The sequence below is a fragment of the Pan troglodytes genome, chromosome 21 (genome assembly GCF_028858775.2).
Source record: "Pan troglodytes isolate AG18354 chromosome 21, NHGRI_mPanTro3-v2.0_pri, whole genome shotgun sequence".
Lineage (NCBI taxonomy): Eukaryota > Metazoa > Chordata > Mammalia > Primates > Hominidae > Pan > Pan troglodytes.
The window spans coordinates 69,764,257-69,790,719 of record NC_072419.2 but is presented as its reverse complement, the minus strand read 5'-3'; the positions used below and the strand labels follow the sequence as shown (position 1 = coordinate 69,790,719).

The following is a 26,463-nucleotide window of genomic DNA, read 5'->3' as shown; positions in this document are numbered from 1 at the left end:
CAGGAGGAGACCCCCGCTGCTCCACGCTCAGGCTGTGGCTGCATTCGGGGTGCCTGATCCCCGCCATGGCCTCTCTTGTGATCTGGGGCTGTCTGATGGGCATGGGGCTGGGCTGTGCGTCAGGGACGTGCGGTGAGCCCCAGCCGACGCCCGCGGTCCAGGTGTCCCCCTGCCCCTCTGCTCAGTGGTGGGTGCCAGGGCTCTGTGGATCCTCCCCGCCCCCACCTTGACTCTTTGCCTGAATCTGGGGCTGGGGACCAGCTACTTGCCTTATCTCCTTGGCAACGGCTGCCAGGGAAGCTCCTGAAGTTGAACCCATTATCATAATTAGCTTCGAAACCCTTTGTGTTGTAATTCTGGGCTGCAGAGAAGCTGCCCGGTCCTCCCACCGTCCTCCCCTCATCCTCCCCCATTCTCCCGTAGGAAGTCTCTTCTTTCTTTTCCTGCAGACTTGGCCGCTGCCTGGGCAGGAGGGGGCGGGCAGCCCTTGCCGAGCCAGCGAGACCTCAGCTGAGTGCCCCGCGGTGCGCTGTGTTCCCCAGCTTAGTGCAGGAGGGGCTGTACCCTCACTGTGGGCCTGGGTCTGAGGTGGTGATGGCCCCGTCCCGAGAGGCCTCTGGCAGCTGGCCCTCAGGGAGTGTCCCACATTTGGACGCTCGTTGTGCCTAGGACCCTGAGGCCACATGGGCAGGGAGTGTGTCCCAGTGTTCCCGGGGAGCCTCCTCTCCCGAGGCCTGGGGGATGCCATCAGGGGTCTCCTGCCGCCCTCTCCCTCCCCTGGTTCAGAGGCAGAGGCCCTCACCTGCCTCAGTGAGCCTCAGTTTCCCCTTCTCTAAGATGGGCATGAGTCTGGATGTCTTGGGGACACCACGGTTTGTGGGTGGAGGCCTGGAAGCCCCTGTGTCTTCCCCACGGTTCGGCCGACCGGATGGCTGGCCAGTGCGTTTGGGAACTATCCGCAGTTTGGAGGTTTCTTCCCTGGTCTGTCCTGGGGCCTGGAGCCACGGCCGAGGCACCGGGATCTTTGCGTCCCCCAGACGGGCCCAGACGCACCCCGTGCCGCCTCCTCCCTCCTCCAAGGCTCTTCTCGCACGTCCGTCTCTCTGCCTCCCCTGCACCGGCCGCCCCCGGCAGCGCCATCTGTGCCATCTGTTCTAAAAACTTAAAAAACAAAAGTCGGAGCTGTTGCCTGCACTTTCCGGGTGGGGCTGTGGCAGGAGGGGCAGCGGCAGGAGGGGCAGCCGCTTCCTTCATGCAGGGTCTGCGGGCCGGCGAGGCGGGGGCAGATGGGCGGAAGCTGAGCTGGAAGGAGCCGAGCCTTCTGAGGGCCTGGCTGCGAGATTCATCTCCCTGAATTCTGGCTTTATTCCTCCTGGTCCACGCCTGCTGGGAGGAGCCACAGATCTCGGCCGCATCCGGCTGCATTCTGTCTCCAGGGTTTCTGGAATGCTCTGAGATGCCTGGTCGGAGCCACCTTAGGAAGCAGGCTGAGTCCTGAACATTCGGGACCTGGGCCTCGTTTTTTTTAGTTTAGAGGAAGGTTCCCTGCAGCCCGAGGAGCTGCCTTCCTGGATGCGGCACCGAGGACTCAGAATTCAAGTCTGTGGGGCTGTCGTTGTCCCCACCCCGCCCTGTTCTCAAGTCTGGTCAGCCTTATCCTCGGTGGGACGCAGATACGCCTGCCCTTCTCTCTCCAGGCCTCCCCAGCGGCTCCTCCCTCTGCTGGGAATGCCCTTCCCCTTCTCCCCTTGTGGCCAACTCCTCTGTACCCTGTAGCCCCCCCGCCCCTGTACACGCCTCCTCCGGGAAGCCCACAGGATTATGTGCGTGGCTCTGCTGGGCTGAGCTGGGTCCCTGAGCCCCTCCTGTGATGTGTGATGCCCTCTGTGTCCCCGCGGCGCCCCTCCTGCCTTCCAAGCCTCTGGGCTCCTGACTGGGAAGCCAGGGACCCCTGCGTCCTCCCCTGCTCCCACCCCGCTGAGAGTTCAGAGAAAACCCCGTTAGGCAGACAGAGGATCGCCCGCAGAAGGCGCACGAGATGTCTGCGCATTTTTCCCAGGGCTCAGTTAATTGAAGAACTTGGCCAACGAGCACAGGAAATTAATCGTGGCTTGGAAATGGGACGTCCCTTGCGTGTGGTTTGTCTGCCTGGGCCTCGGCACCGCTGCCAGCGCCCCCGCCTGGAGCCGGGAGCTTCGGGGTCCTGGCGGAGGCCTCTGGGTCGCACACGTGGGCGGGGCCGAGTGCCCCCTGGCGACGGTGCCTCAGGGCCAGTGCCTTCGAGCTGGAAGCCGTGGGCCTGTGGCGGCGGGCGGAGGACTGGTGTCTCCTGGGGTGCCCGACACAGGGCCTTCCTGGTGCTGCTGTGCCGACGTCCACCGCGGGGCGGCAGCTGGATAGGGCAGGACCTGGCTGTGGCTTGTGGTCTTGGGGGTGGCGGGGAGGGTTGCAGCGTGGGGCAGGCTCTGGCTCTTGGACCCACCCGGCCTCCACACGCGGTGCTGTGCTTCGAGCTTCTCACGAGGCCCTGGACCCTCCCCTCAGCCTGCAGGGACTATTCTTCCTGGAAGCCCCCGCCCCAACCCCTGCCCCTGCAGCTGGAGCTCCGGCTGGCGCGTCGTCCCGGGCTGAGGCATTCTGGCTGGCCTGTGTGGAGGCTCCCAGTTCCCACGAGGAGGGTCCCGGTGGGGCCTCTCTCTGTGGCTGCAGGCCAGCTGGTAGGGTCCTGGGCGGATGTGTGGCCTGGACCTGCCCTGGAGCCGAGCTGCCGGCGAGAGACCTGGCTCTCCCCACCACTGTCCTTCAGCATCAGTCAGGGTGTTCCGTGCCTGCACCGCTGAATCAGCCCGTTCCTGCTGCAGTCCCAGGCCTCTGGCCGAGGCCCCTGTGTCCTCTCCCAGCCCGTGATGCCCACTGTATGCATACACTCTGCATACACGCAGCTGCGCCATGGTGCCCTGCTGGTGGCCACGCACCTGCCTCGACGCTGCTGTGCAGGTGTTTTTCGGCATGAACACTTAGCTCAGTGGACTTCAAGTGAAGCTGGTGACCCTCTGCCGTGGGGGTGGGCCTCGTCCCAGCAGCTGAGGCCTTGAGAGCAAAGACTGAGGTTTCCGGAAGAAAAAGGATTTTCCTCAAGACCGCAACGTGGAAGTCGTGCTGAGTTTCCAGCCTGCTGCCCTCAGCTCAGAGGCAGGCACTGGATTACAGCTTCTCAATGGCATGGGGCTGGGACGTCCTCAGGGTGTGTGTGGGTAGAATCTGAACTTGGGCTCACGCTAGAGATGCTGACAGTTTTCACATGAGACGCTTTAAAATGTGGCTTTGGCCCCTGCGCCTTCATCTTTGGTTTGGGTGCTCGGCCAGAGCCTTCACAGGCACAGTTTCGGCCGCCGCTGCCTGTGGCTGAGCAGTGCCAGGCCTCAGTTGGCTCTGGTGCTGGGATGGGCAGTTGGTGGGGCTGACCTTGGCCGGGCCGCCTGTGCCCGAAGCCTCCACCTCTGCTTCAGACCGCGTGGTCCCGGGTGCTTCTGAAGCACGGCCATGGTCCTTCCCGGGGCAGATCTTGGGAGGACCACCCTGTGCCCCGCCTTCCCTGCCCTGGACGCCCTAGGCCGTGCAGCAGAGGCCGCTGCTGGGGAGTCGGAAGGCGGAGCTATGGGGACTGCGCCTGCCCAGGCCAGAGGACTCAGGCTGCCTGGACTTGGGGGTCTCCAGCGAGTGGGAGGGGGGCTGCAGGGGGCCATGCTGGCCTCCCCACATCCAGAGGGTGTTCAGTGGGGAGATTACTGGGTCTGGGCAGAGGGAAGCCGTGGGGGTGTCTGTCGTGAATCGAGCCTGGAACAGCACGGCCACCCTCTTGTTCTTGGCTGAAGGGAGCTTGCCCAAGTCCCCAGGTCCTGGAGGCACTTTGCACACAGGATGGGCTTGACACGAGGTCCACGCGGGTTTGTGTCTTTCCATAGGGTCAGGCTTTTATTGATGCTGTTTCAATCACAAAAGCCACGAGCTACGTGGAGTCCCCAAGCAGGCAGGTTCTCCCTAGAGCTTCTGGGTCATGCTGCGGTCACGGCCACTCCATGTTGGTCAGTGTTGCAGACCGTACATTGCCGTGTGCTCATCTGGTCAAGTTCCACTTTCCACTCAAAGCCAGGTTTAACATCATGAGGAAAAAGACACAAGACAGAGGGTTAATACCAGCCCAGAGGCCTGGCCTGGGCTGCTGCAGGTGACTGTGAGACAGCGGCGGTGAAGACAGAGGCCTCCAGGGAGAACTGAGCACGGAGGACTGGCTTGTGTGTGTCCTTATCTGGTTGGACTTGGTCTTCATTTTTTTGTTTGTTTGTTTCTTTTTTTTTTTTTTGGGACAGAGTCTTGCTCTATCGCCTAGGCTGGAGTGCAGTGGCATGGTCTCGGCTCACTGCAGCCTCCGCCTCCTGGGTTCAAGCGATTCTTCTGTCTCAGCCTTCCAAGTAGCTGGGATTACAGACTTGCACCACCATGCCTGGCTAATTTTTGTATTTTTAGTAGAGACAGAGTTTCACCATATTGGCCAGGCTGGTTTCGAACTCCTGATCTCAAGTGATCTGCCCGCCTCGGCCTCCTCCCGAAGTGCTGATGCGTGAGCCGCCATGCATGGCCAGGTTTTCTTCTTTTTTGCTTTTTGGTTTTTAAACAGACATCTTATCCTTCTTGGTAGAGTGCCCTGTGAGACAAAATGGAGTCTTTTCCTAAGATGGAGTTAGTTATGCCAAGGGCTCTCTGCACAGGTCTGCCCTCCCCTGCTTCCGAGCCCCCGCAGCCTCCGCTCCACAGACGCTGCTCTGCCAGCTCTCACCTGGGCGCCTGCCACTCTTGTTCAACCTTGACCCCACCTTGACCCTGTGTGACCTCTGCGCTAGGGATCTCCTGGCTTCCCCCACCCCCAGCAGGTCTTCCCCCACCCCCCAGCAGGTCTTCCCCCACCCCCCAGCAGGTCTTCCCCCACCCCCCAGCAGGTCTTCCTCCACCCCCCAGCAGGTCTTCCCCCACCCCCCAGCAGGTCTTCCCCCTCCCCCCAGCAGGTCTTCCCCCACCCCCCAGCAGGTCTTCCTCCACCCCCCAGCAGGTCTTCCCCCACCCCCCAGCAGGTCTTCCCCCTCCCCCCAGCAGGTCTTCCCCCACTCCCCAGCAGGTCTTCCCCCACCCTCAGCAGGTCTTCCCCCACCCCCCAGCAGGTCTTCTCCCACCCCCCAGCAGGTCTTGCCCCCACCCCCCCAGCAGTCTTCCCCCACCCCCCAGCAGGTCTTCTCCCACCCCCCAGCAGGTCTTCCCCCACCCCCAAGCAGGTCTTCCCCCCACCCCCCAGCAGTCTTCCCCCACCCCACAGCAGTCTTCCCCACTCCACAGCAGTCTTCCCCACTCCATAGCATCTTCCCCCACCCCACAGCAGTCTTCCCCCACCCCACAGCAGTCTTCCCCCACCCCACAGCAGGTCTTCCCCCACCCCACAGCAGGTCTTCCCCCACCCCATAGCAGGTCTTCCCCCCACCCCCCAGCAGTCTTCTCCCACCCCACAGCAGTCTTCCCCCACCCCCCAGCAGGTCTTCCCCCACCCCCCGGCAGGTCTTCCTCCACCCCCCGGCAGGTCTTCCCCCACCCCCCGGCAGGTCTTCCCCCACCCCCCGGCAGGTCTTCCCCCTCCCCCCGGCAGGTCTTCCCCCTCCCCCCGGCAGGTCTTCCCCCTTCCCCCGGCAGGTCTTCCCCCTCCCCCCGGCAGGTCTTCCCCCTTCCCCCGGCAGGTCTTCCCCCACCCCCCGGCAGGTCTTCCCCCACCCCCCGGCAGGTCTTCCCCCACCCCCCGGCAGGTCTTCCCCCACCCCCCGGCAGGTCTTCCCCCACCCCCCGGCAGGTCTTCCCCCACCCCACGGCAGGTCTTCCCCCACCCCACGGCCGGTCTTCCCACACCCCACGGCAGGTCTTCCCACACCCCACGGCAGGTCTTCCCACACCCCCCGGCAGGTCTTCCCCCCACCCCCCAGCAGTCTTCCCCCACCCCACAGCAGGTCTTCCCCCACACCCCAGCAGGTCTTCCCCCACCCCCCAGCAGGTCTTCCCCCTCCCCCCAGCAGGTCTTCCCCCTCCCCCCAGCAGGTCTTCCCCCTTCCCCCAGCAGGTCTTCCCCCTTCCCCCAGCAGGTCTTCCCCCACCCCCCAGCAGGTCTTCCCCCCACCCCACAGCAGGTCTTCCCCCACCCCCCAGCAGGTCTTCCCACACCCCACAGCAGGTCTTGCCCCACCCTCCAGCAGGTCTTCTGGGGCTCTGCCCCCAGGGGTGACTGCAGCGCCCAGTGCTGCCTCAGGGAGTCCCGGCCCTTGCCTGGGGCAGCCACAGCGTCCCACACCTGGGGCAGCTCCAGGGCCCTGGGAGCGGGGGCAGGCATCAGTGCTGCCTTATTCCTGGAAGCCTAAAGCCACTTGGGGAGGGAGATCCAGCCCTGACCCCATGTGTGGTGGCCTTGCTGGGCCTCTGCGGCCGCCCTCGTCCTGCACGTGTGCTGGGCCGTGACCTCTGGAAGAGCAGCCAGGGTTTCGTCTAGGTCCCTCCGGAGCAGTGGGAAGGGGGTTTGGGGCACTTCGTCCCTTTGGGTGAGGGAGGGGTGGGGGAGGAGTGGTGGTGGAGGTGCAGGGCCTGTAAGTGAGGGAGGGGGTGAGGCGGGGTGAGGGGCCTGTAAGTGAGGGAGGGGGTGAGGCGGGGTGAGGGGCCTGTAAGTGAGGGAGGGGGTGAGGCGGGGTGAGGGGCCTGTAGGGGCAGAGGCAGCGAGCTCCTGTGGTGGCGGGCGGGTTCCAGGGGTGCAGGCAGCGCAGGGTTGTGTGCTGGGTGTGGGCGCTGGTGATGGCACTGATGGTGCGGGACGGGGCCTGCTCTGAGCGCTGTGTGTCAGATGTGGGCCCAATTATGTGCTCCAATTGCTGCCACCACCCAGTGGGCTGGTCCTGGTTTGGGGGCTCAGAGCCTGAGCCTGGGGTGATGGGGGCCCCGGGTTTGTGCCCGGATGGCCTGGCCCTGTCCTTCTGCCTCTGTGGCCAAAAGTCTGAGAAGTCTCCCTGTAGGCCTCAGACACTGGGGCTTCCCTCTTCCCTCCTCTCCCAGGAGCTCAGACGCTGGGGCTTTTTCCCTCTTCTCCCGGGGTGTGGAGCTCGGCCTTTGGTGAGTCCCTCCTCTCTCTGAGGTGCTCCCCAGGGGCTCTCCCACAAGACAGTGAAGCTGTGAGCGGAGTGGGGTCCTCTTCCCACCAGGCACCACAGCCAATGCTGACCTCTGCTCCCCAAACCCTCCAGACCCTCCAGGCACTGCGGCCAACGCTGACCTGTGCTCACTAAATAGCTCCGCACACCGAGGACTTGTTTTTTCCTTTTTGATCCGTGGCAGCTTGTGTCACAGCCACGTGGCTTGTCTGCCCAGGGAGGAGCTGTGGGTCAGAGTAGCATGTGGCCACAGCATGGTGGAGTCAGGCGTGGGCTCGCAGCAGGGACACACCGATGTCAGCTGCTCATAGCGTGAAAGGTCATGGTCTTTTATTTGCAAGGGGCAGAAAACAAATCCAAAGGGTTGTAAGGAATGGGCTTACATAACCTGGAAGTCCAAGGGGCTTCAGGCACAGCTGGATCCAGGTGCTCACATTATGTGTCTTAAGGCCTCTTCTCCCATCCCTCTGTGCTGCCTTACTCGTTGTGACCTCATCTTCAGGCAGGTTTTCCTGTGCCCACCCGTCCTCCTGCCAGTGCCCCAGGCCTGCCTCCTCCTAGTTGACAACCTTTGTGGGAAGGGGGTGTCTTATTCCTGGTAGTTCCAGCAGAGATTCTGGGGCCACCACTCGCTGGCCGTGGTTGGCCAGCCTCCATCCCATGAGCATCCCTGCACCCCTAGACTGGAAAGGAAATTGCAAGGCTGAGACAGGAGGGGTGGGTCTAGACAGGTGCTGTGATGCTCCGAAGCTCCAATGATGAGGGGGCGTGACTAGTCCGGAGAGACTCCCCCCCAGGATGCCCATGCCTGTGGCCAGTGCCCCGGCCCAGCAGGTCAGGGGTGGGCATATCCGGGCTGGAGGGACTTCCCCCAGGATGCCCGTGCCTGTGCCCAGTCTCGGCCCTGCAGGTCGGGGCATCCAGGGAATATTTCCTCTGTGGGAGTGGGGAGAGGGGAGTGGGGACAGTGCCCGGAACCCAGGTTGGACTGCAGCACTGCTTCGGGGACAGAGGGAAGGAGATCCTGAGTGTGGGGAATCTCCCTCCCTTGACACCCACCCGGATGTGGGCGCCGGGGAAGGGCTCGGGTTTGAGACACAGGAGGGCCCCACAGGCTCCGTGGCGGTCGTGTGGTGCCGCCGGGTGTGCAAGGTGATGGCGAGTGTGAAGACAGTACAGGGGCGTGGACACGGGGAAGCGGCTGCTCTGTGGCTCCGTCCCCACCGGCTCCTGGTTCTGAGCACGGTTGGAACGAGAGGCAGCAACACGGTCAAGGTGAAGGCGTCTCTCACATTGCCTGGAATGAGGGCGTGTCCCATGCATGGCCTCCTTTATGGCTGTGACGAAGGACCTGGACGTTGGACACGTCCCCTTCACATCCCAGAACACCTGCGAAAAGTGTAAATGAGACAAAGCATTTGCTTCCTGCGAAGTGGGTTTCTCTCTGGTGTGCATTCAGTGACTTCAGCACGCGGGAGTTGGCTTTCCTGCCAAAGCGGCAGCTTGAGGCTCTGGGTTGCACAGCTTTGCTCCCAGGAAGAGCTGGGAGATCTTCTATGTCTGTTCTATGTGGGTGGCCTTGTTGCAGCCACAAGCCGGGTTCCCACGGCAGGGTCTTCGGGGGCTAGCGGGCTCCTCCTGTCTGCAGCTTTCTGGGGTGGGCAAGGGAGCAAGTGTAGCAGAGTCGCTTGTATCAGAGGAGGATGCAGGGCTGAGAAAAAGTCATGCATTTGGGCCAAGCATGGTGGCTCACAACTGTAATCCCAGCCCTTTGGGGTGCCGAGGCGGGAGCATCACTTGAGCCCAGGTGTTCGAGACCAGCCTGGCCAATATGATGAAACCCCATCTCCACTAAAAAAATACAAAAATTAGCCTGGTGTGGTGGCACATGCCTGTAATCCCAGCAACTCTGGAGGCTGAGGCAGGAGAATTGCTTGAACCTGGGAGGCGGAGGTTGCAGCGAGCCAAGATCACGCCATTGCACTCCAGCCTGCGCGACAAGTGAAACTCTATCTCAAAACAAAACAAAACAAAACAAACAAAAACAAAAAAACCCACATGCATTTGGGGGAATTTTGGTGGGGCGTGAACTTGAGCATCTGAGGGGAAATTGAAGAAGGATCAGTGAGTGAAGTAATCGCCTGGGACGTGAATGGGAAGAGCAATCATGGTGGAAGTCACTGGCAGGAGGAGGTGCCTGCAACCCGGGAGGAAGGAGAAACGGAGCCTCCTGGCAGCCAGGACGAGGCTGGAAAGAAGGTGATCCGAGGAGCTCTTGTTGCTTGGCTCCAGGTTTAACTGGCAGAGAGAAGCCCTCTGCGTTGGGGTCTGCAGGAGGTGGCCGAGAGTGAGGAGAGGGGAAGGCTGATCGGTGCCTTCTGCCCCAGGGGTTTTGCTTGTTCCTGTGTTTGTAGCAGTTGATGGGCAGGCCTTGCTGTTCCCATTTGACTCTGAGAGTTTTGGAGACGTTGCCAAAGGATGAGGCTGCCAGGCTGAAACCAGACAGAGGGGGCAGGGGCCAGAGTGGAGAGGGGGGCGCGTCCTGGAGGGGGCAGCTGCGCACAGTGCCACTGTGGAGTTCAGGGTCCCGGGAGGTGGCTGTGGGGGTGCCCTCTGGCCCGAGCGGGCTCTGGTGGGGTGGGTGGGGAGTGGGGTCCTGAGTTCTGGAGATGCGGCCATGCTGCTGCCCTGCTGCGGCCTGGTGGGGAGTGGGGTGCTGAGTTCTGGAGACACAGCCATGCTGCTGCCCTGCTGCGGCCTGGTGGGGAGTGGGGTCCTGAGTTCTGGAGACACAGCCATGCTGCTGCCCTGCTGCGGCCTGGTGGGGAGTGGGGTCCTGAGTTCTGGAGACACAGCCATGCTGCTGCCCTGTTGCGGCCTGGTGGGGAGTGGGGTCCTGAGTTCTGGAGACGCGGCCATGCTGCTGCCCTGCTGCGGCCTGTCTGAGCGCGCGTTCCCTGCCCCCAGGTTCCTCCTGGTTTTCTCCTGCCTCGTGCTGTCTGTGTTTTCCACCATCAAGGAGTATGAGAAGAGCTCGGAGGGGGCCCTCTACATCCTGGTGAGCCCCGCGGGAGGGCGGGGGCTGGAAGGGCCCAGGAAGGAGCTGGAGCTGCCTGGGCGTCTGTCCTCCGTTCCTGTTACTGCAGGGCCTCTGACGTCCCCAGCCCCAGCTCTGGCCATGTCTTTGTGCCCTGTCAGTTCCCACCTGCCCCCAGCCCCATAGCCCGGGCTATGCCCCAGCCCCACCCTGGCTGTAACTCAGCCCTCACCTCACCCCTCCTGGTGACCTCACAGTGGCTGACAGCCCTGCCTCCATCGCCCCCACCCTGGGTGGGCCACCCTCCCTTTCCCATCCCCACTTTATCTCTGGAGCCGGAGCTGTGGGGCGTCCCCAGCAGACGGCAGACGTGGGCGTCGGGGTGGGGGCTGTGACGCTTGCAGCAACCCTGTGCCAGGGCAGGGTGGGCACCATGGCAACGGGAGTGCAGTTCCTGTGTTGCTGTTGGTAACAGGGTGGGGGGCCCTCAAGGAGACTGGTCCCCATCCAAATGCATCTCCCTCTACTGCCCGCCCTGCTCCTCTGTTCTGGGGCTTCCCAAGGTCTGGGTGGAGACTGTGGCCCCCTTTGCAGTTAGTTACCTGGGGCCTTCCCTCAGCTCAGCCCCGCTGTGCACCCCCCAACTCAAGGCAGGTCCCCCACTGGCTCAGACAGGGTCCCCCAGCTCAGACAGGGGCCCCCAACTCAGATAGAGTCCCCCAGCTCGGACAGGGCAGCTCCCCAACCAACTCAGACAGGCTCCCCACAGCTCGGACAGGGCAGCTCCCCAACCAACTCAGACAGGCTCCCCACAGCTCAGACAGGGCCTCCCAGCTCAGACAGGGTCCCCCAGCTCAGACAGGGCCTCCCAGCTCAGACAGGGTCCCCCAGCTCAGACAGGGCCTCCCAGCTCAGACAGGGTCCCCCAGCTCAGACAGGGTCCCCCAGCTCAGACAGGGCCTCCCAGCTCAGACAGGGTCCCCCAGCTCAGACAGGGCCTCCCAGCTCAGACAGGGTCCCCCAGCTCAGACAGGGCCTCCCAGCTCAGACAGGGTCCCCCAGCTCAGACAGGGCCTCCCAGCTCAGACAGGGTCCCCCAGCTCAGACAGGGTCCCCCAGCTCAGACAGGGCCTCCCAGCTCAGACAGGGCCTCCCAGCTCAGACAGGGTCCCCCAGCTCAGACAGTGTTCCCCAGCTCAGACAGGGCCTCCCAGCTCAGACAGGGCCTCCCAGCTCAGACAGGGTCTCCCAGCTCAGACAGGGTTCCCTAGCCCAGATAGAGCCCCCTAGCTCAGACAGGGCAGCCCTCCCAGCTCAGACATGGTCCCCTAGCCCAGATAGATCCCCCAGCTTAGACAGGGCCACCCCCCACAGCTCAGACAGGGTCCCCTAGCCTGGATAGAGTCCCCAGCTCAGACAGGGAGGTGGGGAGGGTGGCCCCATGGTGCTCATGCCCAGCTGTGTTCCCGGATGCAGGGTCTCCAGAGGGCCCAACCCTTCCTGCCTAGAGGCTGGAGAGGGGTGGGGGCCCTTTGGGGGTCAGCTTGCAGTTTCCTTTGGGGGCCTCCTGCCCTGTGGCTTGGTCCCTGGGCCAGAACTGCTCCTGTGGGTGTCCAGGCTGGGCCCCCAGGCCCTCCCCCAGGCCTCGAGGTGGCCTCAGCTTTCCTCCCCTGCAGGAAATCGTGACTATTGTGGTGTTTGGCGTGGAGTACTTCGTGCGGATCTGGGCCGCAGGCTGCTGCTGCCGGTACCGTGGCTGGAGGGGGCGGCTCAAGTTTGCCCGGAAGCCATTCTGTGTGATTGGTGAGGCCTGGTGGGGGTGGTATTGCTAGAATCAGGGCCAGGCACCCAGGGACGGACTCAGCCCTGGGGGGAGCTGGGGCGTCTGCGTGGGCCAGAGAGGCTGGGCAGGACTGGCTCCTTCTGGAAGTTTCTTTTCACCTGCTGACTTGGAGTCAGAGGCTGTGGTTAACTCTGCCTAAATGTCAGGAAGAGGGATGTGGCGCTGGGCTGCCCATCCTGGGCCCCACAGGCAGGGTGGACGATAGTAATGTCCTTCCTGGGGCCTGACAGAGCCCACACCAGGCGCTGGGCATACACCTTCCCGCCCCTCTGCACATCCTCCTGGAACCCGGGGTGGGGAGTTTTCTCCAAGGGGGCGCAAGGGGCGGCCCAGCAGCTCACCAGCTCCACGCCCGCTTTGTAGACATCATGGTGCTCATCGCCTCCATTGCGGTGCTGGCCGCCGGCTCCCAGGGCAACGTCTTTGCCACATCTGCGCTCCGGAGCCTGCGCTTCCTGCAGATTCTGCGGATGATCCGCATGGACCGGCGGGGAGGCACCTGGAAGCTGCTGGGCTCTGTGGTCTATGCCCACAGCAAGGTGAGTCACGGCCCCAAGGCTGGCGGTGGGCGCCCCCAGCCAGCGAGAGTCCTGGCCCAGACCGGGCCGCACCACTGCCTGGGGTTTGCTTCAAGAGCCCTGGGTGGAGGGATGGAGTCAGTGGTGGCTCTGGCTGGAGCCCATCAGGTGTGAACGAGCCTCCCTCCCCTTTCTTCTCGGTGCTTCTTCCCGTGACTTGGGCCATCTTTGTCGTCTGTCTCCAGAAAGCTGCTTTTTCGAAAGGCCAGGCCAGGCCATTTTGGCCCCTGCCACCCCCACCTTCTTGCCACGAACCCTCGGCTCTGTGGTTGGGTGTCTTCTTTCCTGGGTTTTTAGTGCCTGGATCAATACATCGTGCTAGTCACCTGCCTGGTGGTTGTTTAAGCTGCGGCTTGCGGCGGCCGCTGTCCGGGGGACCCAGTGGGTGGCTGTGGCCACACATGCTGAGTTCCAGGGGCCCCAGGCCCCCCAGTGACCGAGACCCCATCCTGCCAGACTGTGCTGTCCCTCCACCTTGCTCAGGGGTGGGCTCATTTGCTTAAACGGCCCCCTCCCCATTTTCTTCCCTCTTGAGCCCTGGCAGGGTGGTGGCTTTGTCTGCAGAACGGGCAGGGGTCAGCCCCCGGTGGCCCCTCTCCCTCCCTGGACGCTGTAGGGGTTGAGTGCTGACTGCAGTGGGCACCCTTTTCACATCTGTGCCCGGAGGCTCAGGGAGGTTGGGGGAGGGTCTCAACAGTCCCAAGATTCTCCAGCCCTGCTGGCCGCCAGAATAGACACTACTGACCCTGGAGGGCACGGTGGGCTGGCCATGCGAGCCACTGTTGCCCAGGCCAGGAGGCTCAGGGGAATGGGCTGCCGTAGCTAAGATGGTGAAGCCAGCGGCGCCTCCTGGTTCCCCTGTGCCAGCCCTGCCACCGACCCTGGTGTGGAGCCTCTGCTGGCCTCAGGAGAGGGATCCATCCAGCCCCTATATCCCTGGAGACAGAGCCCAAAGTGGGCTGACTGGCGAGGCTGCAGTGCTCCTGGAGGCAGGTGGCGGGTGGTGGTGGTGGTGAGGGTGATGGTGGTGATGGTGGTAGTGATGGTGGTGGTGATGGTGATGATGGTGATGGTGGTGGTGGTGGTGGTGGTGATGGTGATGGTGGTGATCGTGGTGGTGGTGGTGATGGTGATGGTGGTGATCGTGGTGGTGGTGGTGATGGTGATGGTGGTGATGGTGATGGTGGTCGTGGTGATGATGGTGATGGTGGTGGTGGTGGTAATGGTGATGGTGATGGTGGTGATGATGGTGATGGTGGTGGTGATGGTGATGGTGGTGATAATGGTGGTGATGGTGGTGATGGTGATGGTGATGGTGGTGGTGATGATGGTGATGATGATGGTGGTGGTGGTGGTGATGGTGATGGTGGTGATGGTGGTGATGGTGGTGATCGTGATGGTGATCGTGATGGTGGTGATAATGGTGATGGTGATGATGGTGATGGTGGTGATGATGGTGATGGTGGTGATGATGGTGATGGTGGTGGTGATGTGATGGTGGTGATGGTGATGGTGGTGGTGATGATGGTGGTAATGGTGGTGATGGTGGTGATGGTGATGGTGGTGGTGATGTGGTGGTGATGGTGGTGATGGTGATGGTGGTGGTGGTGATGTGATCGTGGTGGTGGTGATGGTGGTGGTGGTGGTGATAATGGTGATGGTGGTGGTGGTGGTGGTGATGGTGATGGTGATGGTGGTGATGGTGGTGATGATGGTGATGGTGGTGATGGTGATGTGATGGTGGTGATGGTGGTGATGATGGTGATGGTGGTGATGGTGATGTGATGGTGGTGGTGATGGTGGTGGTGGTGATGGTGATGGTGGTGGTGATGGTGATGGTGGTGGTGGTGATGGTGGTGATCGTGATGGTGATAATGGTGATGGTGATGGTGGTGATGGTGGTGGTGGTGATGGTGGTGGTGATGGTGATGGTGGTGGTGGTGGTGGTGATGGTGATGGTGGTGATGGTGGTGGTGATGGTGGTGATCGTGATGGTGATAATGGTGATGGTGATGGTGATGATGGTGATGGTGGTGGTGATGTGATGGTGGTGACGATGATGGTGGTAATGGTGGTGGTGGTGGTGATGGTGGTGATGGTGATGATGGTGATGGTGGTGGTGATGGTGATGGTGGTGATGGTGGTGATGGTGATGGTGGTGGTGGTGATGATGGTGATGGTGGTGGTGGTGATGGTGATGGTGATGGTGGTGATGGTGGTGCTGGTGATGGTGGTGGTGGTGGTGATGGTTTTGGTGGTTGTGATGGTGGTGATGGTGATGGTCATGGTGTTGATGGTGATGATGTGATGGTGGTGGTGGTGGTGGTGGTGGTGATGGTGATGCTTATGGTGATGGTGGTCATGATGGTGGTGCCGTCTGCCTCTCAGGAGCTGGTCACTGCCTGGTACATCGGCTTCCTTTGTCTCATCCTGGCCTCGTTCCTGGTGTACTTGGCAGAGAAGGGGGAGAACGACCACTTTGACACCTACGCGGATGCACTCTGGTGGGGCCTGGTGAGTTGTGGTCATTGTGGTTTTCCCTTTCCCTGCTGATACACCCCTGTCCCTGTGCTGGGACCAGGCTCTCACTGGCTGAGCCTGCTCCATACATCTCTTTGGGGCCACCTGCTGGCTGCCCGTGGTCATGATGGCTTGTGGTTGAGGCGGGGTGGTGGTTGCCAAGCTGGCGGGGGAGTGGGTGGGGAGGGCTGGGCCCCAGGGAGCCTAAGCTTCGCTGTGGTGGGCATCTTCCTTCCTCCTGAGTGACCCTCCACCTGCTCCATGTCCCGATTATTGGGGGAAAGGGGAGAAGAGGCATCCCTAGGAGATCTATCCTGGGCAGCCGTGAGTTTTTGGAGACTAGGTGGCTCTGCAGGCCCCACTCTGATCAGGTCTGAACAGATCTGGCCCCTGGGCTCGTCCTCACCTGGGGCCACAGACACCCTCAGGCTGCTGGTGCGCAGGCGCAGGGTCTGTGGTCTCCTGGGAGGCTGAGACCAGACCCCGGGCCTAGCCCCGCACATGCCGGCTGAGTGGGCTCAGCCCTGCGGGGAAGGCATGGGCAGCTCCACCTGGTGCCTAAGCCGGATGCAGCTGATCCGAAGTTATTTTATTAATTTCATGAGACCTGGACACTGTCTTCCCAGTCGGGGCTTGGGTGGGGGTTGAGAGCTGAGCATGCCCCGGGGCCCAGGCTGTGGACCAGGCAGATAACCTGGACTCACTGAGCCATCTTGTGTGGTTCAGGCCCCGCCATAGGGTCAGTGTGGGGCCCGGGGCATCCTGAGCTGTGACTGCTGGGCCCTAGGACTTTGGATGGGGACAAGGCCATCCCCCAGGTCTTTTGTGGGCAACAGCCTCCTTATCTTTACAATTGGGTGTTTTTTCAGAGTAATGCTTGTGTATATTTTTAAATGTCAGACAGTTCCTAAGCCTTATGGTGAGAATAGAGCCCCACTCTGCGGCCGCGGTGCCCTCCCCTCTGGGTCCCTCTGCAGCGGATGCGGCTGCTTCTGTGTTTTTCTTTGGGGTTTACCTGATTAGTCTTAAATAGTAAATAGGGATGCTGGTATTTCCTGATTCAAACACGCTGACTGTGTACCTCCTACTGGGATGAGATCTACCCCCAGTTTCCCTTTCTTGCAGCCTTTGGGGGTTCTCAGCAGTGTGGGGGGAGCCCCGCCCTCACCTCCCCCGCAGGCCAGGCCCCATCTGCCAGGCCTCCGGCTTCCTTTTCCTTGAGTTGGCCTCCACTTTGAAGGAGCAGGTTGGATGGCTAGCTGAGAACATTTCAGGGGCAGAAATTTTTGGAGAGCTGTGTGTGAAAGTGTCCCATCCATCTGACCCCCCTGGGGAGGGGTGCAGGGCCTGGCCCCCTTCCACAGACTTGGCCCTCAGTGGGACCCGGGCTCAGAAGCTGCTCCGGGATTCTCTGGCTTCTTTCGACTCCCCTGTCCCTTACAACATTCTGGCCAGGGTCCATGTCTCACTGCCCCACCCGTCTCTCTGCCATCTCTGTCTCTCTCTCTTTTTTTTTTTTGAGGCAGGATCTTGCTCTATCATCCAGGCTGGAGTGCGATGGTGCAGTCAAAGCTCACTGCAGACTCAACCTCCCGGGCTCAAGTGATTCTCCTGCCCCAGCCTCCTGAGTAGCTGGGATTACAGGCATGCACCACCACACCTGGCTAATTTTTGTATTTTTAGTAGAGACAGGGTTTCACCATGTTGGCCAGGCTGGTCTTGAACTCCTGGGCTCAAGCGATCCACCAGCCTTGGCCTCCCAAAGTGCTGGGATTACAGGCATGAGCCACTGTGCCAGGTCCATATCTCTCTGTCTGTATCTCTCTGTCTCTCTCTCTGTCTCTGTGTATCTCTCTGTCTCTATCTCTGTTTGTTTCTCTATCTCTTTGCATATCTGTCTCTGTCTCTTTCTCTGTCTCTATCTCTGTCTCTGTCTCTCTCTGTCTCTGTGTATCTCTCTGTCTCTGTCTCTTTCTGTCCCTGTGTATCTCTCTGTCTCTCTCTGTCTATCTCTGTGTCTGTCTCTCTCAGTATCTATCTTTCTGTCTCTATCTCTGTCTCTATTTCTCTCTATCGCTCTGTTTTTGTCTCTCAGTCTCTGTCTTTATTTCTATCTCTGTCTCCATCTCTCTGTCTCTCTCTGTCTCTATCTGTCTCTGTCTGTTTTTCTATCTCTCTGTCTCTTTATCTCTCTGTCTCTATCTCTGCCTTTGTCTCTATCTCCATCTCTCTGTCTCTGTCTCTCTATCTCTCTGTCTCTGTCTCTCTATCTCTCTGTCTCTCTGTCTCAGTCCCCATCCTCTCCCTCCTGGTTTTCCGCCTTCCCCCTCAACCCTTGCTGTCTGTGGTTGAGTTGAGAATGGCAATAGTCTTCAATGGCTGGGCACAGTGGCTCACACCTATAATCCCAGCACTTTGGGAGGCCGAGGCAGGCGGATCACGAGGTCAGGAGATCGAGACCATCCTGGCTAACACGGTGAAACCTGTTTCTACTAAAAATACAAAAAATCAGCCGGGTGTGGTGGCGGGCACCTGTAGTCCCAGCTACTCGGGAGGCTGAGGCAGGAGAATGGCGTGAACCTGGGAGGCGGAGCTTGCAGTGAGCCGAGATCACGACACTGCACTCCAGCCTGGGGGACAGAGCGAGACTCTGTCTCAAAAAAAAAAAAAAAACAAAACACGCCTCCTTTGGTAACGAGATTGTGTAGAGGGCTGAGGCCCTGGCTTAGTCTCCCCAGGAGAGGTTTCTTGGTCAGGCCTCGCCCAGCCTCCCGCCCACACCTGTGGCAGCCTCCTTCCCAGAGTCTCCTGTGCGCTCCGCCTGGTGGTGGCAGCCAAGGCCCCCAGGTGCTGGCGCTGCTTTGCACCAGGCCACAGCTTCCTGTCGGTGTGGAGCAGGCGTGGCCCAGCCGGCCCACCCTGTCCTCAGACCACACAGCAGCGTCCTCAGAACCCAGGGTAAATTCCCCAAGGTGGGGCTGCAGGTCCTGGTGAGAGGTCTCCCCTTCCCGGCCTTGCTGTCTGCGCTCAGGCCTCGACCCCTCCGTCTGTTTATCTAAGACTCTGTCCTCACAGGGCCTGTCCCGGGCCCACCTTCTGGTCCCAGCCAGAGTGGCCTCCATGCGGCTGTCCTGAGCCCCTGGCTTGTGGTGCGTGGGGTTCTGGCAGGCGGGGGTGGGCTGCGGCCCCAACATGTCCAGCACTGAGTGCAGGGTGCCTGCCCCTGCCTTCCTCGGCCCCGGCACAGGTGTCTCTTGTCAGAGCTGCTTGGAGACGTGTCCGTCCTTCGCTTCCCCTCACCCAGGCCCCGAGTCGGGTGCTCCTGGGCTCACCGGGACCCTTGGGGAGGTCCAACCTGGCCCGACCTCCCCCTTGCCCACCACCCCTAGAGAAACTAAACACAACCCCTGGGGTCCCTGCTCCAGGAGCAGCCCACCCCGCCATGGCTCGGTGGAGACCACTTCCCCGCCTCTTGCGGTGGCCTCCTCCCGCCCACCCCTCTCCTCTGGCCTCAGCTCAGCTCAGGCTCAGCGAGCCCCCTGCACGCCCTGCCCGTTCCTCTGGGTCCCTCTGGGCACTCCCTTCTCCCCAGCTGCGCTCTTCACCTGGCGGGGATGCAGTGGGGGCTGCTGTCCTAGCCGAGCCTCCTGGGAGTCACGCCGCTGGGCCTCTGGTTCTCGATGTGAGATGGGGACACAGCCTTTGGCTGGACCCCGCTTCTGGCCCGTAGGGGAAGAGGAGAGAGGGCTCAGGGGATGAGGGGCGGCCGACACCGACCCTGGCCTCACTGGGCCCCCATGTGGGTGGTGACACGGGGGTGGCCCCGCATCTGTCCCATCCCAAGCCCCGAGTCACCAGCGGGCGTCCAGCCTGCCCTCAGGGGTGTGAGCAGGCCCTTCGTGTGACTAGAGCCTGCGGTCCCACAGATCACGCTGACCACCATTGGCTACGGGGACAAGTACCCCCAGACCTGGAACGGCAGGCTCCTTGCGGCGACCTTCACCCTCATCGGTGTCTCCTTCTTTGCGCTGCCTGCAGTAAGTCCGGCTGCCCCTGCCTGCCTTGGAGGGGATGAGGTCTTGCAGGCTCCCGAGGTGACCACAGGCTCCTGGGCACAGTTCCCTAGGTGGGACCTGGGGCAGGAGCGGCTCTCAGCAGGTCCACAGCCCCCAGGAGCTGGAGGTGGCAGCTCAGGGTCAGAGGCCTTGTTCCCCAAGGACTGGAGTGGGGGTTCCCCAGCCCCGGCAGGAGCATGCCCAAGGCTGCGGCTGTCACTTCGGGGGTCTCTGTGAGTCACTGGTGGCCCCTCAGTCTGAGTGGGGCTGAGCAGGAGGTCCTTGTGACCAGGAGCAGGGCGGCTGGTGACACAGGTCCCTCGTGGGTGTCCAGGCAGTGAGGCCCACCCAGCTCAGAGGGAGGTGGAGGGGCCCTGTCAACCCTTGTTGTCCCAGGGCAGGGCAGGGCAGGGCAGGGCAGCTGGTGCACGGTGAGAGGCTGGTCCCGGTGTCCCCTTCACTGTGTGCCCTTCAAGATGGGCCTGCAGACTCTTCCGTGTGGAAGGGAAAGAGAGGCCACTCTGAGTTCAGTGTGGGTCCTGCCATGTCTCCTGCAAGCCAGAGGGTTCCTTCCTCTTGATGCTGACAAATTGTGGGGACGTGGGTTCCTGGATGTAGTCTGACCTTGATGAAGGTGGGGGAGGCATGGATCGGTGGAGACGGGTCTGACCCTGATGAACTGGGGGGGGTGTGAGTCCTGGGGCGTGGTCTGACCCTGATGAATTGGGGGGTGTGTGAGTCTCTGGAGTGTGGTCTGACCCTGATGAATTGGGGGGTGTGTGGGGCCCCAGAGCGTGGTCTGACCCTGATGAATTGGGGTGTGGGGGGGGTCCCTGGGGTGTGACCTGACCCTGATGAATTGCAGGGCATCTTGGGGTCTGGCTTTGCCCTGAAGGTTCAGGAGCAGCACAGGCAGAAGCACTTTGAGAAGAGGCGGAACCCGGCAGCAGGCCTGATCCAGGTGAGTCCAGGTGTCCCCCGGGGACCAGCACAGCCCTTGTCCTGGTCCCACCTTGTTGAGGACTGGAGGCCGCCGGGGCCTTGGCATTGCCCTGTGTGTGGATGGGGCCACAGCCCTCACCCTCTGCAGGAATCTGTGGAAGGATCGAGGATGTGAAGTGTGTGTGTTGAGAAATGGCTCCGACCCCTGAGGCTGCACGGGGGTGGCTCGTGTGAGGACGCTGGGGTGGCCCTTGCCTTGTGTGGGTGCTGGGGCCCGGCCATCAGGTCCTCTCCACCGCACCCTGGGAGGTGAGCACACCCGTTCTGCAGCTGCAGGGCCAAGGCTCCTAGAGCCCACACACTGCAGCGAGTCAGTGCCTGACCTCGTCTGACCCCTGATGCTGGCTGTGGGCCCCCACGATGCCCGCCCGGACCCCACCCAGTGCCGTCCCACCATTTGGGGGTGGGTAGCGTGCAGTGACCACTGTGGCATCCACAAGTAATTCCTGAGCCACCTTGAAAATACGGACAGACAATGGCCGGGCACAGTGGCTCACACCTGCAATCCCAGCACTTTGGGAGGCCGAGGTGGGAGGATCATGAGGTCAGGAAATCAAGACCAGCCTGGCCAACATGGTGAAACCCTGTCTCTCCTAAAAATACAAAAAAATTAGCTGGGCGTGGTGGCGTGCGTCTGTAATCCCAGCTACTTGGGAGGCTGAAGCAGGAGAATCCCTTGAACCAGGGAGGCGGAGGTTGCAGTGAGCCGAGATCACGCCACAGCACTCCAGCCTGGGTGACAGAGCGAGACTCCATCTCAAAAAAAAAAGAGAAAATATGGACAGACAGCAGGACCCCCCTTGAGACCAGCCATTCTTGCAGCTCCTCCCCAAAGTCTTCCATCCACTGGACCCGCAGAGCTGACCAGGATCCCTGCCAGCGGAATGTGGCTATAGGCTCTCTCCTGTCTTAGACAGCAAATCTTGAGATGGAGATCATCCTGGGTTACCCCAGGTGGGCCCTAAATGCAATCCCATGCATCCTTATAAGAAGGAGATTTGACACAGAGGAGGGGAAAGCAGTGTGACCACAAAGGCAGAGACTGGAGACGTGGCCACAAGCTGCGGAGTGTCAGTGGCCACTGCAGGGGATGTGCCTCTTGTGGTCTTGGCTCTGGGTCCAGCCTACCTTAAGGTGTGTATTTATCTTCCACTATAAAAACTACAAACAGCTATTTATTTCCATGCAAGAGTATAAAGAAGAACAAAAATGCCCCCAAATCTCACTCCACTATTGACGGTTTAAAAAGTGACCACGTATGTGTGGTGAAAAGGTTAAAATAGTGCCAGAAAAAGCAGCATCTGAGCACCCAGGGTCCCATGCGCCCTGCTTCCCTCGAAGGTCACTCTTAGCAGCTGGTGCACATTTCCAGAGCACAGCTGGGCCTCTCCACGGGCGCACCTCAGAGGACCTGCAGCCGTGGTTCCAGACCACTACAGTAGAGATACGGCAATAAAGCGAGTCACACAAATTTCGTGGTTTCCCAGTGCATATGGAAGTTATGTTTACAGGCTGGGCACCGTGGCTCCCACCTGTAATCCCAGCACTTTAGGAGGCTGAGGCAGGCAGATCTCTTGAGGTCAGGAGTTCGAGACCAGCTTAGCCAACATGGTGAAACCCCATCTCTACTAAAAATACGAAAACATTAGCTGGGCGTGGTGGCACACGCCTGTAATCCCAGCTACTCAGGTGGCTGAGGCAGGAGAATCACTTGAACCCGGGAGACGGAGGTTGCAGTGAGCCGAGATTGCGCCACTGCATTCCAGCCTGGGCCAACAGCCTGAGACTCCGTCTCAAAAATGTTTATACCATGCCATAGCTTACTAAGTGTGCAGTAGCATTATGTCTAAAAAAACAGTAAAACACTGCACGTACTTTCACTTACAAATACTTAATTGCTAAAAAAATACTAACAATCACCTGAGCCTTCTGCGAGTTGCAATCTTTGTGCTGGGAGGGGGTCTCACCTCGATGCTGGTGGCCACTGCTGATGAGGTGGGGCTGCTGAAGGCTGGGGCTGTGGCGATTTTTTTTTTTTTTTGAGACGGAGTCTCGCTCTGTTGCCCAGGCTGGAGTGCAGTGGTGCGATCTCAGCTCACTGCAAGCTCCACCTCCCTGGTTCCTGCCATTCTCCTGCCTCAGCCTCCCGGGTAGCTGGGACTACAGGCACCCACCACCACGCCTGGCTAATTTTTTGTATTTTTAGTAGAGACGGGGTTTCACCATGTTAGCCAGGATGGTCTTGATCTCCTGACTTCATGATCCTCCCGCCCTGGCCTCCCAAAGTGCTGGGATTACAGGCGTGAGCCACCGTGCCCGGCTGTGGTGATTTCTTAAAATAAGGCAAGAATGAGGTTTGCCGCATCGATTCACTCTTCCTTTCACGAAAGATTTCTCTGCAGCATGCGATTCTGTTGGATAGCGTTTTACCCACAGTGGACCTCCTTTCAGCATCGCAGTCAGTCCTCTCAAATGCTGCCACTGCTGTATCAACTAAGTTTATATAATGTTCTCAATCCTTGTCATTTCAACACAGTTCACAACATCTTTGCCTGGAGTAGATTCTGTCGACCAAAAAAAAAAAAAAAAAAAAAAAAAAAAAAAACCACACACATGTCGAATGTATTTGGGAATTAGAAGAAAGGATTATAACCAGAGATGAACCACTGTGGCCAGAGGGTGGGGGACTCTCATCGAGAGATGAGCCAGTGTGGCGAGCCACCCGTGTGCCGGAGAGGGAGGGGCAGGGAAGCTCTCCCTGGCTGAGAAGTTCACATAAGCTGCTTGGAAACAAGAGTTCACTGGCTCTGAGGCTGAAAACCAGAGTTGGCAGCCGTTCACTGGTTGAGATGCCGCTGCTGGGCCAGTGTTCTTCCTAGAGCATCTTGTCTGAATTGCTGCATTCCTGACAAGGAATTCCTTGTGGGGTTATTTTAGAATGTCTTTGACACTGTCCTCATCTCAGCCGTGCAGGCGTGAGCCCTCCCGCCGTGTACTCTCTGGCCTCGGTTGGTTTGGACCTGACAGAAGTGACCTTACCCTGCTGTCTGCAGTGTTCACCGTCCATCCCAAGAAACCACTTACTTTGCTGATCCATAAATGCTGCTCCTCACCTGTTAGAGTTTTATCCTGAGATGGCAGCAGTTCAGTCCCGTCTTCAGGCTCCACGTTAGGATGGCCAACTTTTTTTTTTTTTTTTTTTTTTTTGAGATAGGGACTTGCTCTCTTGCCCAGGCTGGAGTGCAGTTGTGTGATCTTGGCTCACTGCAGCCTCGACCTCCCAGGTTCAAGCAATCCTCCCACCTTAGCCTCCTGAGTAACTGGGACTACAGGTGTGCACCACCATATCTGGCTAATTTTTTGTTTTAAGTAAAGGCAGGGTTTTGCCATGTTTCCCAGGCTGGGCTTGAACTCCTGGGCTAACATGTTAGCAAATGGAAAATCAGCGTAGTGAGGATGTGTGGACATCGCGCCCCCTGCTGGTAGGAATGTAGCGATGCAGTCACCCTGGAAAGCAGCTCGGTTGTTTCTCAGAAAGTTCGTAAACGTGGAGTTTATCACGTGACCCAGCCATTCTACCTCTAGGTATAGACAGACACAAAAGAATTGAAAACAGACCTTCAACCAAAAACGTGCACACAAATTTCACAGCAGCACCACTCATAGGAACCAAAAAGTGGAAACAGCTGAAATGTCTATTAATGGATGAACGGAATGTGATTTATCCATACGATCCTCCTATCAGGAGGAGCGGGCGCTGCCCCTTGCTACGACGCGGATGGGCCGCGGGGACGTCACGCTCAGTGGAGGGAGCCAGACGGGGAAGGCCGTGCAGCTTGTGATGCCCTTGGCAGGAAATGCCCGGGGCGGGGAAGTCCGTGGAGCCCCGTACTCCCTGGCGGTGGCCAGGGCCTGGGGGACCAGGAACCAGGAGTGCCTGCTGAACGTCGGGGGTAGGAGGGGGTTTATTTGGGGGCGACGAAGAGGTGTGGAGTTAGATAGGGGCAGTGGTCGCACAGCACTGTGTGTGCAGGCGCTACTGAAGTGCACGCTTTAACATGGCTAACATGGTGAACTTCAGGATATGTCTATTTCAGCACCGCAAAACAAAACAAAGGCATAGAGAACGGAAATCCAGCCAGGCGAGGTTCAGTCTGACACACAGGCTCATGCCCCGAGCCGGGCTGAGTCCCCGCCCTGGGAGGATGGAGGCTGGGGTCCCTGGCCCTACCCATACTCCCAGCGCCTCAGGTTGCCCAGGGCCCAACCAGGAGGGCAGGAAGGTAACCCCCAGGACAGGTGATACCCGCCAGGGGCCAGGTAACAGTCATGAAAAGGAAAGAACACAGCCTCCCTGCGAGCTCGCTCAGGGCCCCGAGTCAAGCCCCAACCGCTCCCCTCCTTCAGGCCCCACCGTCTGACAAGCGGGCTTGGCTGTCTGTCCTACAGAGGGTAAACTGAGGCTGTGGGGCTGATGCAGCACTGGGGCCTGGCCTGCTGGCCCAGAGTCCTGAGTGCCTGGCCCACAGCATGGGGGTCCCCTCTGCCCCGTTCTCTCCACGCCCGGCCCTCCTGGGCGCGCCCCTCGCCGCCTGCCCCTCGCCAACTGCCTTGTCTTTCCCTCCGCAGTCGGCCTGGAGATTCTACGCCACCAACCTCTCGCGCACAGACCTGCACTCCACGTGGCAGTACTACGAGCGAACGGTCACCGTGCCCATGTACAGGTACCGCCGCTGGGCACCTGCCACCAAGCATCTGTTTCATTTTTTATTTCCCATTTGTTCTTAAACCCCACTTTTTGTTGTTCATTATTTTGATTGATTTTTTTTCTTTAAAATGTATTTTTCACAAAGGAGTTCTGTGTGTGGTTTATTTCGAGGCGTTGATTCTGCCCTTTGTGTTAGAGCTGCGGCTTTCTCTTCACTTTCATTTCCTCACCCCTTTGCTTTATCGTCCTGGCCGTGGGTCGTGCTGTGTTTTGTGCGTTGCAAGGATGCTCCCCAGGGAGCTCAAGGTAAATGCCCCCCGCCCCGGGCTGCTCTGGACCGACAGCTGCTCCCCAGGCTGCTCTGGACCGGCAGCTCGAGGTGCCCAAGCTTCAAGAGTGGAACCAGTACCATGACCCCGTCCCCCATCAAGGACCTAGGGCTCCGGCGTGGGGGGCAGGAAAGTAACCCCGGATCACAGTGAGACTTTCGGACCAGGAGACTCAAATTATCCTGGGGGTCCCAGGTGTCCCCCAACAGGACAGAGCACACAGACAACCTTGGAGCCCCTCGGGCAGCAGAGAAGGGGGCCTAGAAAGTGCCTGTCGAGGCAGTGCCAGCAGGTCCTGTGAGCCTGTGTGGTCGGAGGGCGGCTTTCCCGTGTTTTTGTTTGTTTTACAAAAGGGCAGGTGGCAGCCAGCTGGGATTTTCGTTGCCTGGCTCTTGCTTAAATTAAGGTCTGAGATGAGGGGTTCTGAGGGCCTTTCTCCTGGTCCACGCGGGCCTGACCCCTCGAGTCTGTCTGTGTGGGCACCACCTTGCCCGCCCGCCCTCTGCTCTGAGGTGGGGAACTGAGCCCCGGGACTTCGCAGCTCCCGCGTCCCCCCGTCACCTGCACCTAGGGGGTTTCTGTCCCCTGGAGCCTTCCCTGAGGGTGGGGCCTTCCCTGTGGGTGGGGCTTTCCCTGTGGGTGGAGCCTTCCCTGAGGGTGGATCCTTCCCTGAGGGTGGGGCCTTCCCAGAGGGTGGGGCCTTCCCTGTGGGTGGAGCCTTCCCTGAGGGTGGGGCCTTCCCGGAGGGTGGAGCCTTCCCGGAGGGTGGGGCCTTCCCTGAGGGTGGGGCCTTCCCTATGGGTGGAGCCTTCCCTGAGGGTGGATCCTTCCCTGAGGGTGGGGCCTTCCCAGAGGGTGGAGCCTTCCCTGTGGGTGGAGCCTTCCCTGAGGGTGGGGCCTTCCCGGAGGGTGGGGCCTTCCCTGAGGGTGGGGCCTTCCCTGTGGGTGGATCCTTCCCTGTGGGTGGAGCCTTCCCTGAGGGTGGATCCTTCCCTGGGGGTGGGGCCTTCCCAGAGGGTGGAGCCTTCCCTGTGGGTGGAGCCTTCCCTGAGGGTGGGGCCTTCCCGGTGGGTGGGGCCTTCCCTGAGGGTGGGGCCTTCCCGGAGGGTGGATCCTTCCCTGAGGGTGGGGCCTTCCCAGAGGGTGGAGCCTTCCCTGTGGGTGG

General features: G+C 60.4%; 1 protein-coding gene across 12 annotated transcripts in view; it reads left to right on the top strand.

The window, feature by feature from the left end:
* KCNQ2 (potassium voltage-gated channel subfamily Q member 2) overlaps positions 1-26,463 on the top strand; it is a 78,288-nt gene that overhangs the window by 17,468 nt on the left and 34,357 nt on the right. For all 12 annotated transcript variants that reach the window (XM_024352123.3, XM_024352122.3, XM_024352127.3 and 9 more), the window contains exons 2-8: positions 10,194-10,284; positions 11,940-12,066; positions 12,470-12,645; positions 15,073-15,198; positions 19,131-19,241; positions 20,125-20,220; positions 24,891-24,985. In XM_024352123.3, the coding sequence (XP_024207891.1) occupies positions 10,194-10,284; positions 11,940-12,066; positions 12,470-12,645; positions 15,073-15,198; positions 19,131-19,241; positions 20,125-20,220; positions 24,891-24,985 (822 nt within the window). The remainder of the gene's footprint in view (positions 1-10,193; positions 10,285-11,939; positions 12,067-12,469; positions 12,646-15,072; positions 15,199-19,130; positions 19,242-20,124; positions 20,221-24,890; positions 24,986-26,463) is intronic.